General features: G+C 42.2%; 1 protein-coding gene across 2 annotated transcripts in view; it reads left to right on the forward strand.

The window, feature by feature from the left end:
* The window catches only part of ccdc39 (coiled-coil domain 39 molecular ruler complex subunit), a 77,666-nt gene that overhangs the window by 1,787 nt on the left and 59,844 nt on the right, over nt 1-16,035 (forward strand). For both annotated transcript variants that reach the window (XM_078410217.1, XM_078410218.1), the window contains exons 2-6: nt 3,665-3,784; nt 6,621-6,767; nt 9,775-9,933; nt 11,872-11,964; nt 13,305-13,433. In XM_078410217.1, coding sequence (XP_078266343.1) covers nt 3,665-3,784; nt 6,621-6,767; nt 9,775-9,933; nt 11,872-11,964; nt 13,305-13,433 — 648 coding nt within the window. The remainder of the gene's footprint in view (nt 1-3,664; nt 3,785-6,620; nt 6,768-9,774; nt 9,934-11,871; nt 11,965-13,304; nt 13,434-16,035) is intronic.

Below are 16,035 nucleotides of genomic sequence, written 5' to 3' on the forward strand. Positions count from 1 at the left end.
CCATACTAAAAATAAACCAACAAGATACACAACTACATAAAAGATAACATAAACATCCACCACAACGGATTCCCCACATTGCCCACTGTGATGGAAGGCAATAAAGTCCAATTTTCTTCCTCTTTATTCTCCTGCGGTCGGGGCGATCGAAGCTCCCGCAGGGAGCAGTTGAAGCCTTGCGTCGGGGCGATCGAAGCTCCCACGTCAAGGCGGTCGAAGCTTCTGCGGCTTGGAGCTCCCGAAGGCGATCTCGAACCAGGAACCATGAGCTCCACGATGTTAAAGTCTGCAGGCTCCCGCGTTTGAGGCTCCAAGGTCGATCCCCGACAGGGATCGCCTGCTCCACGATGTTAAGTTCGCGAGCTCGCAAGTCGGTCTCCAGCAGAGGCCGCCAACTAGGGGTGCCAACTGTCTCACACCAAAATACGGGACAAGGTGACGTCACCGTCCCGTGCCTCACGTGACATCACCCAGCCAGCGGCCACGTGCTCCCGCTCTACCAATGGCGGCCACCCGGGCCGGGAGACGGGCTGCTACACAACCTCCATTAGGCGATGCCCGGGCCTCCGGACCTACACTGTCCATAACTAAAATGTCGGAAACCTAGAGCGTCGGGACCTACAGCATCGGGACCTACAGCGTCGAGGCCTACAAAGTCGGGGCCCACTGCGTCTGGACCTACAGCGTCGGGGCCTACAGCGTCGAGGCCTACAAAGTCGGGGCCCACTGCGTCTGGACCTACAGCGTCGGGGCCTACAGCGTCGGGGCCTACAGCGTCAAGGCCTACAGCGTCTGGGCCTACAGCATCGGGGCCTACAGCGTCCGGGCCTACAGCGTCCGGGCCTACAGCGTCGAGGCCTACAGCGTCGGGGCCTACAGCGTCCGGGCCTACAGCGCCACCCAGGCCTAATACGGAACAAGGGCAGTCCCGTACGGGACAAGCCAATTTAGCCCAAAATACGGGATGTCTAATACTAATACTAATACGGGACAGTTGGGAACCCTACTGCCAACTCCGCGACGTTAGACCGCAGTGCGAACGGAGATACGATACGGAAAAAAATCACATCTCCGTCGAAGTAAGAGATTTAAAAAAAGTTTCCCCCAGCTCCCCCACCCCCCACATATAACAAACGAAAGAACACTAAAACATACATTTAACACTTAATAAAAAACAACAAAGAAGGAAGGGACGAGACAGACTGTTGGCGAGGCGGCCATTGCGGGCACCACCCAGTGGAATTCCAGGATGAACTGAAATCATAATCATAATCATTCTTTATTAGCCAAGTATGTTTTGCAACATACAAGGAATTTCATTTACCATACAGTCATACCAATAAAAAGCAACAGAAAACACAAAATACATTTTAACATGAACATCCACCACAGTGACTCCTTCGCATTCCTCACTGTGATGGAAGGCGAAAAAAAGTTCAATCTCTTCCCTTCTTTGTCCTCCAGCGGTCGGGGGCCTCTAACCTTCCGTTGACGGGATGATCTTGACTACCGTAGCCAGCGATTGGGCCTTCCTCGTCGAAGTGATCAAGCTCCTGCATCAGGGGGGAATCTCAGCTCCCCCACGCCGGGTCGGGGTTGGTCAAATATCGTGCGGCTTTGGAGTTTCTTGACCTCGGTCTCAACCCGAGACTGCGAGTTCCTTAATGCTAAAGTCAGCAGGCCGCGGTTGGAGCGCCGATCCCAGGCAAGGGATCGCAGGCTCCGATGGTAAGTCCACGCCCCGCAGTGGGGCTCAAAGTCAGTCCCAAGCAAGGCCTCCAGATCCATGATGTTACACGGCAGAGCGCCTGGAGATACGATCCGGGAAACAATCGCATCTCCGGGAATGTAAGAGATTGAAAGAAAGTTTCCCCCAACCCCCCTGCTCACCCCCCAAGTAAAACAAACCAGAGAACATTAACACATACTTTCTAAACACACCAAAAATAACAAAAAAAAGACGAAAAGGACAGACAGACTGTAGGCGAGGCTGCCATCGAAGCGCCACCCGGTGGACTAAAGATTTTTTAGATTTAGAGATACAGCGCGGAAACAGGCCGTTCGGCCCACCTACACACACTAGGGACAATTTTTACATTTACCCAGTCAATTAACCTACATACCTGTACATCTTTGGAGTGTGGGAGGAAACCGAAGATCTCGGAGAAAACCCACGCAGGTCACGGGGAGAACGTACAAACTCCGTACAGACGGCGCCCGTAGTCAGGATAAATGTTTAGAGAATAGAAAAAATGAGGGACTAAAAATGGATGATTGTACTTAAGATATAGAAGCAGAGATGGACCATTTGGCTCCTTGTGCCAGCGATGTCATTCAGTTAAATCATAGCAAATCTTTTATCAGAATACCACTTTTTTGCTTGATCCCATCTCCTAGATTCCCTTATTATCTGAAAATCTGTTAATCTCTGCCTTAAACTCAGTTGCTGACTGAACTTCCACTGCACACTTGGATAGAGATTTTTTTTTGGAGATTTTTAAAGATTCACTGTCTGTAAACTTAAGAAATTTCTTATCTCAGATAAGAATGCATGGCCTCTCCTTTGAGACCTGATTCTGGACACCTCAGGCAGGGGAAATGTTATCCTTGTATCTATCCTGTCAGGGAGGTCAGAATTGGAGTGAGATTGGGGAGTCAGAGGCTGAGCAGCAACCTGATAGAATTATTTAATATTATGAGAACACGAGTAGGAAGGAACCGCAGATGCTGGTTTACATCGAAGATAGACACAAAATGCTGGAATAACTCAGCGGGACAGGCAGCATCTCTGGAGGGAACAAATAGGTGATTTTTCGAGTCAAGACCCTTCTTCAGACTAGTCAGGGGAAAGGGAAATGAGAGATATAGACAGTGATGTAGAAAGATATGCAAAAAAAGGAAAAAAATGATAAAGGAAACAGGCCATTCTTAGCTGTTTGCCAGGCGACATGGTGCGACTTGGGTGGGGGAGGGATGTAGAGACAGGGAGTGCAGGGGTTACTTGAAGTTAGAGAATTCAATAGTCATAACACTGGGTTGACCAAGCTGCCCACGCGAAATATGAGACGACGTTCCTCCAATTTACGATTAACCTCACTCTGACAATGGAGGAGGCCGAGGACAGAAAGGTCAGTGTGGGAATAGGAAGGGGAATGAAACTGTTTGGCAACCAGGAAATCAGGTAGGTCCAGGCAGACTGAGCGAAGGTGTTCAGCAAAGCGACTCTGTCCAGGGACCCCGACAGTCCTTTCAGGTTCGGCAGAGGTTCACTTGCACCTCCTCCAACCTCATCTACTGTATCTGTTGTTCAAGATGTGGACGTACATCGGTGAGACCAAATGTAGACTGGGCGATCGTTTTGCTGAACACTTTTGCTCAGTCCGCAGTGTGTATATTAGTAGAGGCGACGGAAGTGAATCCGAGCATCTCAGGAGGAAAAGTGAAGATGGTTCCCATTTGTGGTGATCTCGCGTTGAACGGTTTGACCAAGCTGAACCAAATTTTGATGTTGCTTCATTGGAAATTGTACAGCGATGTATGTGAAATGGAAGCTAACAATATTTATATAATCAATCAGAAACCTAACAATATATGTCAGAAAGTTAAGACACCAACGCAATTAAGGCATAAATTGATATTTTTGATTATTATTTTCTCATCACAGATGCAAAAGAAACGGAAGGAAAAAGCCAACATTGATAACCAGCTGACAAATTTTGAGGATCGCATCCAGGCAATGACAATGCACCTGCAGAATGTTCGTAGGGAGTTGTCCAATACACAGGTAAGCACTAATCAAAAAAATTGTAAGCATTATTTGGTACTGACTCAAATGCCTTAATGCCTCAAATGCCCAAATTTGGTAATTTGCAAGGTTGCTTTCAAATCAACTTCCATGACAATATAACAGTTGTAGATTTTAAAAATAGTTGTTGCAGTAATTTATTTAAACCAGGAAATGTCTGGGACGAAATGCGGTTCCAATTGACGAGATAACAGTTACTTTGAAAACTAGTGGTTGGAGAGAGAAAATAAAGAAAACAAATCAAAGCTGCAAAGTACAGCCACATCTGTGGAGAGAATAAAGTGGGATTTATTAAAATTCAGTACCGAGTCCTGAGGGTTTTAATATACCAAAATGTAAGTGGTGCAGTTCCTTGGGCTTATGCATCCTTCCCAACCCTTCCCAATTTGGCGGAAGGTTTCTGCTCTCTTATTTAAGTTCCGCCATTCCGATTTCGCCTCACATTTTTCCACAAAACTGTCGGTAATTGCTATTTGTCAATTCGGCCACTAGAGGTCGCTAGGGGTTCTGCGAGAAATACCGCGCGCCCTGGAAGTCTCCCCGAAAATGTGGCACCTAGGCTGGGCAAGGCAGCCAATCTCGACTCCATGACCGATCAGTGGGTTGAATTTGCAACCTGCAGCCGGGGCTCTGGAACTCCAGCCAGCTGGAGCCAGCACATCTATCCCCATAGCCGACTTCCTTGTACCTTTGTACCTTTCCCATTAGTGAGAAAAAATAGAATAAGTCAAGTCAAGTCAAGTCAATTTATTTGTATAGCACATTTAAAAACAACCCACGTTGACCAAAGTGCTGCACATCTGACTAGGAAAAAAAAGAAACATACAGTGGCAGGCAGCCAAACACAACGGCGCGGCCATCTTGAACAAAATGTTAATTCAATCACCCACAGTCCAACAACAAAAGCATTAAATAAGCATCAAAATTACACCCCCAAAAAACCCCCAAAAACACAGTCCAACAATAAAAGCACTAAACAGGCACCCAAATTACCCAACCCCAAAAACCCCCAAAAACACAGTCCAACAATAAAAGCATTAAATAGGCATTCAAATCACACAACCCCAAAAAACCCCCAAAAACACAGTCCAACAATAAAAGCATCAAACAGGCACTCAAACCACCCAACCCCAAAAACACACAAAAAAAGAAACATCCATCAAAGAAACATCCATCACAGTGAGTCTCCTCCAGTCCTCTCCTCACTGTGATGGAAGGCCACAATGTCTTTCCCTTCTCCCGCTGTCCTCGCCCGCGGTCAGGTTGTTGTGGTTGTAGGCCGCGCCGGACGGTCCACAGCGGGCCAAGCCCAAGGCGAGTCGCGTCGCAACCGCTCCCGCAGCCTCCGAAGACGGCCGGCTCCGCCGATGATAAGTCCGATCTGGGGCGGGCGAACACGCTGCTGCTGCCGCTGTTGCTGCACGTCGGGGCGGTCGTGGCTCCCGACATTGAAGCCCCCGCCCAGCAGAAAAATATCCCGCGGCATATCTTAGGCCGCGCCGGACGGTGAAATGTCCGCGACCCAAGCCCCGTGATTCGGGGCGGGCGAACCCGCTGCCGCTGCCGGAGCTCCCGATGTCGGCATCCACGCGGCCCGAGCCTAAGGCGAGTCGCAGCCGCTCCCGCAGCCTCCGAAGACGGCTGGCTCCGGTGGTGGTAAGTCCGATCCGCGGGCTCTGCGAACCAGAGCCCTGGAGGCCGCCAGCTCCAGGAGTTGGGCAGATGGTAGGCCGCAGCAGGAACGCAGCAGGAACGGAGACAACACCCAGAAAACAAAGGTCGGGTCTCCGTTCGGAAGGGACACATATTTACAATGTTACAGTTTCCCCCTCCCCCCCACATACACACATAGTACACAAACACAAAAACACCACATCACAACTACAATTAAGACCAAAAAAAACTACAAAAACACAAAAACACCGCAGGTGAGCCGCAGCTGCTAGGGCAGTGCCGCCATTTTGTGACAGAGAGAGAGAATAAGTTATATGGAGCAAGAGCTGGATAAAACAGTGCATCCCTCAGGACTATCCTGCATATGGGTTTTGCGGAAAAGGGGGTCTGTGCACTATTGCTGAACTGTGAAACTGGAGGATGTATTGACGATGGATAACTGCATATGTCAGTTAATTTGGGTGGCACAGTGGGCAGTTGGTTGAGCTGTTGTCTTACAGTGCCAGAGACCCAGGTTCAACCTCATCTTAGTGCTGTCAGTGTGGAGTTTGCACATTCTCCCTGTGATTGTGTAGGTTTCTTCCCACGTCCCAGACGTGTGGGTTTGTAGGTTAATTAGCCTAGGTAAACTGTCCCTGTAGTGTGGAGAGTGGCTGAGAAAGTGGAATAACATAGAACTATTGTGATTGAGTGATCAATAGCCTGTATCGACTTGGTGAGCCCCAGAGCGTTTCCATACTGCATCTCTAAAATCTAAAAAATGAATTTTAAGAGCACCAATGATAATAGTCAATGTCCAGTGTTTCGCCTATCCCTTTCTTTTCACCCAAATGGTTTCTTTAAATACTGACATGCTTATCTTTTACAGTATGTATTTATCAAAATGTGTAATTTTGATAAATGTACCTATTTTAAAAAAGTAAAAGCTTTGTCCAAAATTCTTATTCTTTTTTTTTTACCTTAGTTAGACATCACTCATGAAAATTGTTAATGCCTGTCAACATGGTTCTTAAGATCTGTTCGTGTATGAGTTATGTGTGAAACCATATAACATTGGTTATTTCTTTAGCCATTCTAACATTAAATCTTCTTAAGGTGAAGTAGAAAATACAAAATTACTGATGGATGATCTTCCTTTTAGTTTTTGCAAAGAGCACGAGAAAAAGAAATGGAAACTGAACAGCATCTGAAGACAATTGCGGAGCATGAAATGCAACGTCTCAAGCAAGAGATTCAGCGGCATGAAAATGACTTGGTTTTATTGCGAGAGAGAAAAAATATTATGGAGGTAAATATAGCTGAGTGGTAATATTTTGAAGATTGGATTAAATTCTTGTTTGTGTTTACATCCGAGCAGAATTAATGTTCAATGTAATAAGTGCTATTGAGAAGTGCAGAAGGCAATCATCGTTAAGTCAGTGGAATTTGGGAATAAAATGGATTGTTTTTCCTGATCTGTCAGGCATGCGAAAAATGGCCACATCATGTGTCAAGAAATGCGAGTTGAAAAATATAAGAATAGACAAAAGTTTTTGTATTTTCTGATATTTATTTAATGTCACCCCTGCATAATTTCCATAAGTGAAAGAATTACGAGTTGAAAAAAGTTTTTTTCCGCACAAATTCTGAGAGCACATTTTATTCCAAGTCCTAAACTTCTGACAGTGAGTTATGAATATTGCAAGAGCTCATTTTTGCAACCCAAATGGCACTTAATACAGAGGTTGCCTGTAACATGCATGACTAATAGATTGCTTAATATACAGTGACAATAAAATAACCATGTAGAATCCAAATATTTACTTGTTTACCTCAGCAAATAAATATCTTCACACCATTAATTTGTTGATCGAGTACATGGATTTTCTCAAGATTGTTAGTAAAGCTCATGTTGAGGGTTATTGCTTACTTCTATTGTGCTTTATCTTTATTCAGGTTGAATAGTTATATTTTATAATGTTTATCTGCTAGCTGTACAGTTCAGAAAAGCTAATGCAATACAATACAATACGATACAATATATCTTTATTGTCATTGTACAGGGGTACAACGAGATTGGGAATGCGCCTCCCATACAATGCAATAAATTAATTAGCTAGTCAGTATTAATTTAAACAACCCAATGAAACAAATTGGAACAGTTTTAAAACAGAATAAAGTGCAAGTAGATCTGTGCCGGTTCACTGTGCGATATGACCATCCGGCTCAGCAGGACCGGTTCATAGCAGCTATGGCCCTGGGGATTAAGCTGTTCCTGAGTCTGGAGGTGTGGGCGGAGAAGGCCTTGTATCGTCTGCCCGATGGTAGAAGTTCGAACAGACTGTTGCAGGGGTGTGAAGAGTCTTTGTGGATGCTGGTGGCTTTTCTGAGGCATCGTGTGTTGTAGATGCCCTCCAAGGCTGGTAGCTGTGTTCCGATAGTCCTCTGAGCTATCCGCTGAAGACATTTCTTCTCTGCCTCCGTGCAGCTGAGATACCACACACTGAAGACCTTTCTTCTCTGCCTCCGTGCAGCTGAGATACCACACAGGGATGCCATGTGTTAGGATGCTCTCTATGGTGCAACGGTAGAAGGTCGTCAGCAGCTGTTGGGGTAGACCAGACTTTTTCAGTGTTCTTAGGTAGAACAGTCATTGCTGTGCCTTCTTGACCAGCGCAGCAGTGTTAGTGGACCATGTTAGGTCCTCCAAAATGTGAGTGCCCAGAAACTTGAAGCTGGACACTCTCTCCACAATGTCCCCGTTGATAAAGATCGGGCCGTATTCCCCGTTGTGTGACCTACGGAAGTTGATGATCAGCTCCTTGGTCTTGGTGGTATTTAGGGACAGGTTGTTATCAGTGCACCAGTCCGCCAGGTTCTGCACCTCCACTCTGTATTTTGTTTCATCACCGTTGGTGATCAGCCCGATCACCGTTGTGTCGTCTGCAAACTTGACAATGGTGTTGGTGTCGAATGCAGGAACACAGTCGTGTGTGAAGAGGGAGTAGAGCATGGGGTTCAAAACACAGCCCTGTGGTGTGCCGGTACTCATGGTGATAGTGGAGGACAGGTGCGGGCCCATTCTCACTGCCTGCGGTCGCTCCAGCAGGAAGTCCAGGATCCAGTCGCATAACGACGAGCTGAGGCCTAGCTGGTGGAGTTTGGTGATAAGCTTGGTGGGGATGACCGTGTTGAAGGCAGATCTATAGTCAATGAATAGCATCCTCACATGCGTGCCCTGTCTCTCCAGGTGAGTCAGGACAGTGTGAAGAGCCAGAGAGATGGCGTCCTCTGTGGATCTGTTTGCCCTGTATGCAAATTGATGTGGGTCCAGTGAGGCAGGGATGCTGGATTTGATGTGTGAGAGGACCAGCCTCCGTGATGTGTGAGAGGATCCGGCAAAGGATCAAATGGCCACTTTTCTCGCGAAATGTTGAAGATTTGTTTTTGTTTCCTTTCTTTGGTGAACATTTTTTTTACAGTTTTGAGAAGCAAATTTTGGCAGTAGTTTAAAAAAAAATGGTTTCTCTTTCCATGAAGTCTAAAAGGAAAGGAAGTTAACCAGCTTTAAGTAAATGTACCGAGAAAAATTGATGGTAACCCTTTGAAGTGTCACTGTCAGTATCACCTGGCCCACAGCTAACAATGGCCTGTTTCCTTTATCATTGTTACTTTTTTGCATTTCTTTCATTCCTTTGATCTATATCACCATCTACATCTCTCATTTTCCTTTCCCCTGACTGCTGAAGAAGGGTCTCGACCCGAAACGTCACCTATTCCTTTTCTCCAGAGAATGGAGTAACTCCAGCTTTTTGTGTCGATATTAACGTGTAAATTAACTTTGATTAATCAATTTGGTGGACAAATCCCCCCCCCCCCCATATCAATTCCAGGTTAAAGCCAGCACAAAGGAAAGGTAACATAGAATATTGCCAGGGAATATGGTGGCACCTTTATATTTTCTGTTGCAGAGTAATTTATTTTCCAATTCGAAGTTTCAACTTTTAATTCTATCTATGATTGCCATTCGGGCTGAGTAATTTCCATTGTCTGTGGTTCATTATATTCAGTAATAAACAGTGACTTTGTTTACATTTCATAGCTTAATGCTTTATTATTGAAGTAATAAAATTGTTATTCCCAGATTATTCATCTTGTAAAAGAAAATGCCTATGCCGATATAATTCTTCAAACATTTGGCATTTTCAGAGATGGCGAAATGATAAATCCACATGTGTTCATCCTTTCTTAAACTTAAAAGATTTATTACACTCAACTGGCTACATGTTTATTACATTTAAGAAGTTTTTTTTTAGAATAATATCTACAAGTATACACAACAAATAGAAGATCTGAAGTGTCAGTTGAACTGGGATAAACAAGCTTTGGAGGTGTGGCTTGAAGAGTCAACAAAAACGGATGAAGATACAATTACCATACAGAAATACGCGAAAGATGATGAAGGGAAGATCAGGGTAATTTTTTTATTAGTTGTTGCTGATTTTTTTGTCAAATATAATTGTGCAACAAATAATTGTAATAAACCAATGGAGAAATCACTAGTATGAATTAACACGAGCACTCAAGTCCACTTTGTCATGACATACCAGTGAAATAATTTATGTGTTGTGCTCAGCTACTTGTCTCCGTAACAGTGGCGATGGGAATGTTATAACTAATGATGCTGATTAGAGAGTAAAAAGTAGGAGAAATCACATTATTTGAATGAATGAATGAATGAATGAATGAATGAATACTTTATTGTCACAAAAGATCATAAGATCAAAAGTGATTAGAGTAGAATTAGGCCTTTCGGCCCATCAAGTCTACTTCGCCATTCAATCATGGCTGATCTATCTCACCCTCCTAACCCCATTTTCCTGCCTTCTCCCCATAACCTCTGATACCTCACGGCGGTCCCCCCCATGCCGGGTCCTCCATTGCTCTTCCCCCTCCCTCATGGTGGTGCCCCCATTTCACTTCTGATGCAATCTTCGAATTTCCTTTTCACTCATAAATTTCACTGACAATCACCTCCATAATGTCAATTGCCTCCAGACCTACCTATTCAGACTGTCTCCCAAAACCGTATCCCTGCGTTTATCAACTCATTAATTGACAATCTCAGCATCATCTGGCTCACCTCCCATCCTTCATGATGTTTAATCCTTGGCTAGCACAAAACTCTCAGTACATATTATATTCCACACTGTTTCTGATTGCCCGCCTCCCTGCCAAACTGATTGTCTCTCCCCAAACACCCGAGGATTAAAAATTCCTTTCCTCACGGCATTATATTCTCTCGCAACCTCCCCCTTTCCTGGTTCTTTATTATCTCTTCCATCTCCTTAGTACCACCCATACCTTACAGATTCTGTTAATGATGAGTTCCGTTCCATGATTCTACTATTCTGGTATTCTATCTCTTAATTCCATTGAATCTTCAGTGGTGGACAAAGCCTGGACCATTACTTATATCTCTTTCCCCCCCCCCCCCCCCCCCCCCCCACCATTGAAGGGAACTAGAAGAGTTGCTGCTTTAAAAAGGCAGCTAATATCATCAAAGACCACACCATTCTGGCCATGCTCTCATCTCGCTGCTACAAGAAGCTTCAAGAGCCTGAAAACAGTGACCTCCAGGTTCAAGAACAACTTCTTCCCATCAGCCATCAGGCTCTTGAACAACACACAACGCTTATCATTTATAGGCACTATGACCTACAAAAGGTAGACACAAGATGCTGGAGTAACTCAGCGGGACAGGCAGCATCTCTGGAGAGAAGGAATGGGTGACGTTTCGGGTCGAGACCCTTCAGTCTGAAGAAGGGTCTCGACCTGAAACGTCGCCCATTCCTTTTCTCCAGAGATGCTGCCTGTCCCGCTGAGTTACTCCAGCATTTTGTGTCCACCTTCAATTTAAACCAGCATCAGCAGTTCTTTGCTACATATGACCTACTATAGACTTTGTTTTGGTTACGCTACGGACTTCAATTTTACTTTATTTTGGTCTAGTTATCTAATATTACTGATTATTAAATTGTTGTATTGTTGATCACTTTTACTTTTTTAATATTATGTGTTTTGTCAATTAAGCTGCAGCAAATAATAATTTTACTTCCATTGCTGATACAAGTGATAATTAAACAATTGTGATAATTAAACAATTGACTCCTTTAAAACCATTCTCTTCATTTAATCTTTCAACAGTGTATTTTCGTATCAACTTAATTAATTTGACATTTGTTTTTATCTGACTACACCCATGTCAAATATTTTGGGGTGTTATTCTTCATTTAAGGAGCTGTATCAATTGCTCTAGCATTTTATTGCAAGTTAATGATTTTAGGAACTAAGGGAGAACATTTAAAAGAAAAGCTTGTGCGTTAAACAATATAATTTTCTATTTAACACAGGATATATCAATACAAATGGAGAGGATGACCAATGATGCAAACAAAAAAAGAAAGCAACTTGACAATGAAATGACTGAAACAATTGCAGCACAGGTAGGATATGTCACATAGAACAGTGCACTTATTGGTATTGTGGACTTAAAATGCAGCAAAAATTGGAGATGCTTGAACACCAAACAAAACACGGACCATAAGAAAGTACTCAGCAGCCAAGCAGTATGTGTGGGGAGAGAAACAGTCAATTGTTCATAGCAAGAACCCTTCATCAAACCTGCTGAGGTGAAAAAAATAAGCATATATTAAATTGTAAAGAGGTAGATCTGTGGAGGAATTGTGTATGATAGGGGTACAGATTGAAATTGTCAGGATAATAATTATTTGTAAATACCCACATTTCAAGTGCGACACAGTGACACGGCTGGTAGAATTGCTGCCTAACAGTGCCAGAGACCCGGGTTCGATCCTAACCTCGGGTACATTCTGCATGGAAATTGCACATTCTCCCTGTGACCACGTGGGTTTCCTTTGGGTGCTCGAGTTTCCTCACATCCCAAGGTCATCCGGGTCTGTAGGTTAATTGGCCTCTATCTCCTGTGTCGAGAGTGGATGTGAAAATAGAAGAACATAGAACGAGTTTGAATGGTTGGTGTGGACTCAGGACCAAACGCTCTGCTACCATGCTGTACTTTTCAATTGATCAATTGACCGACTAAAATTGGAACAGAAACGTTCTGATATTTCTGGAGAAAGGAGGGAAAAGATAAATTACTGTAATTATTACATTCAGCATTGAGACCTGTGGGCTGTAATGTGCCCAGATGGAATATGAGGTGCTATTTGTCAAACTTACCTTGTGCATTCTTGAGCAATTAGGAGGCAAAAGAGATGGATAATTGAAATGAGAGCCATTTTTTAATTGAAATGGGTCTAACTTTGCCATTGCGAAGTGAAGTGGTCACCGAATCTGTGCAAGACAAGATAATGAGCACCAAATGCAATAGACTAAATTGGAAGAAGTACAAGTTAATTGCTGTTACATTTGAAAAAATTGCCAATTAAAAAAAAAAAAAATTGCTAGCATGATAATTTTGGTTTGCATGCAATCACAGACCTCTGCCCCTCGTCTCGGCAACTTAAAATACACAAACCTTTGCAGTTTCTCAGTTCCGATGATGGGTTGTTGAACTGAAATTTTGACTCGCTTTCTCTCCCCATTACTATTACTTAATCTGCCGAGTGTTTTGAGCATTTTTGGTTTTTGTTTCAGCAGAATTTCAGGATTGTTATTGTGTGTATATTAACTACAACCTTGCATTATATTTGAGATTCCTTAAAAGTCATTAGCCTTTTATGTAAAACTTGCATTCTGTTTTACAGCATCGTTAAATGTTTTTATTAATGAAAGCAAACCTGTAAACATGTTTTTATTATAGATGGAACTGAACAAAATAGCACATGACTTTCGCAGATCCCACAGTGAGAGGCAAGAACTAATTAGGCAATGGCAGAACACAATTGAACAGATGCAGAGAAGGGATCAAGATATGGACAAGTGTGCATTGGTAGGGAGCATTTCTTTCCAGATCAGTAATTTAATTTGCAGTACAGTTTTGTATTATCTCTCAAATTGAAGCCATTATGTATAAATTATTGTGGCCTTTGGACACGTGTAATATTTGCATGCTCCTTCACATTTTGGTTTGGGAACACTTGGCCCAAGACCGCAAGACATATATCTGTTTCTGGCTGCTACAAGATGAAAACAGATTGCTTATATTTCAAGTGTGCAGGAAGGAACTGCAGATGCTAGTTTACGCCGAAGATAGACACAAAATGCTGGAGGAAATCAGCATTTCTTCTCTTCAGAGATGCTGCCTGAATCACTGAGTTTCCACCAACATTTTGTGTCTGTATCTCTTGCTTATATTTCAAGTTATCTAGGTTAAAATGACAGAATATTTGTCAAATTCATTCTTTGTCATTTCCAGATTTTTTTAAAAGTGCACATGTTATTTCTGACAGGAAATTCTGGATGTGTCAGGGAGTAATATTTAACTGTTGTAACATCAACTGCCATTGTCAACTGATCTTCCAAAAATAATTTTGTTTTTTTTGTGCACATAGAATCCCCAGGATATTTAACTGCACATGTTTAGTAGAAGTAACTCTATATAGGGACTCCTGCATTTTGCAGGAGTCAAAATTAGAAATGCTATTTCATAATATATTGATACACCAGGCAAGTTTCCTATAGTTGCCCAATAAAAGGCCTCCATTTGTGACGAGAATTGGGTATTAACGTAGCTTTCATTGGTTGTTTGCACCTCCTTAATGTGAGATCAGTTATATATATTCTTGGGTGTAATTGTTAACTATTGTAAAAAGTAAATGCTCAGTGAAATTTCCTGCCTTAAAATAATATTTGGCAATATCATCTAATACGTATAGCAGGAAAATCACATTAATATCAATGTATCTTCCTTTTAACACTGGGGAATAAATATCCAGGAGTGCCACTTGGTGCAATATACATTTTTTTGCCACATGATGATGCAAAATTCTCAGATTATTTTTCTTCACCATATCAATTTTTAAGTTAATAACACCATTTAACACTTTTTGAAGAAACAACTCTGAAAGTTGTTCAAATGTTTTCACATAATAAATATATATCAAAAGACACATTCACTGTGAAGGGGATGATGTCTAGGGAAAGAAAAATCTCTTCCAAGCAAATGATTACTGGCAAGTAGTACTAAGTGCATTTTATAGCAATGATTGTGAATTCTGCACTTGTTTTCATCTCAATTTTCATCTCGTATGGCATATTTAGTGCTACCAATCGTAGATTAATTTTGAAGCAACTATACATAATGAGACTAATAGATGTATTTGCTCAACACTTGTAATCTCTGTCATAGTACATGAAACCATAGTGCTGCAGTCATCATAAGTCAGGCATATCGCTTGTTGCATTTTGTCCCATTTATATATTGTGTTATCTTGCAAAATAAATGCAGCAGAGTTCAAATTAAAAATTTACTAAAAACAATCATGTTCCATTTTTTACGAAGCTTTATGATCATCTCCAACAATACTCGAACAACAATGAAAAGATTTTCTATATCAATCAGTGGAGTAAAGCTATGGAACAGAATGAATGCGGAATTAAAACAATGTTCAAACATCATCCAGTTTAAAAACAAATATAAACACATGATTTTTTCTAGGTACAGTGAGGAGGGGGATTAACAGTCACCAGGGGTCTACATATAATAACACATCATTATTTAAATAAGTATATCTATATGAACATATAAGGGTGTATGAGTATTTTTGTATTAATATCTGATACTTGATAAATATTGATTAGGGAATGGGTGTAGGATTAAATAAGTTCACACTTCTTCCTACTCCTTTTCGCACATGTTAAGTAATGGATGAAATTCCTTGTATTTCTTCTGTTTTTTTGTTTATTTTGTTTTTTAATTGATGTCTTTTAACATGTTCGAAATAAAATAAAATGAAATGAAATGAAATAACATTTGCAAATTTGGACTGAGCACTTCCAATTCCAATTCATGTAAGTGGACCTGACATTTTACCAAAATCATGGGAACATCTGATGACATTGTTTATTCAATGACTATTTCTAAGTGCGCCATTGTAAATTGGAGCTCAAAACTATCATTGAATAATCTCAGTAAAAACTAACAGTGTGTGGTGCTAGTTTATTGCCAAGGAAATCCCAGGAGGGTGATCGGCATTATCTTTGTGTTTTATATGTAAGAGCACACAAGAAAATATGAGCAGGGGGCGGCTACCAATTTCCACAAACTTGTCTGCAATTCAAACCTCCCCTCACTTGTATGCACCGATCATTTGCCAGGTTTTGTCCTATCCCTATCTCATTACCAGCTTTCACCCCCTTCTGCAATTAGTCTGAAGAAGAGTCCTGACCCGAAACATCACCTATCCTTGTTCTCCAGAGATGCTGCCTGATCTGCTGTGTGCTTCCAGCTCTTACTATCTTCTTCTGTTGCCAGTTATGTTTGAGTGAGCCTTGTCCTGTCAAGAACCTTACAGGTCATGGTGTTGTGCATTTATTTTCTACATATAAACTACCCTAATGCTGTTTCAAATGTATTTCTCACCAACTACCTT

This window comes from Rhinoraja longicauda, chromosome 13 (assembly GCF_053455715.1).
Source record: "Rhinoraja longicauda isolate Sanriku21f chromosome 13, sRhiLon1.1, whole genome shotgun sequence".
Lineage (NCBI taxonomy): Eukaryota > Metazoa > Chordata > Chondrichthyes > Rajiformes > Arhynchobatidae > Rhinoraja > Rhinoraja longicauda.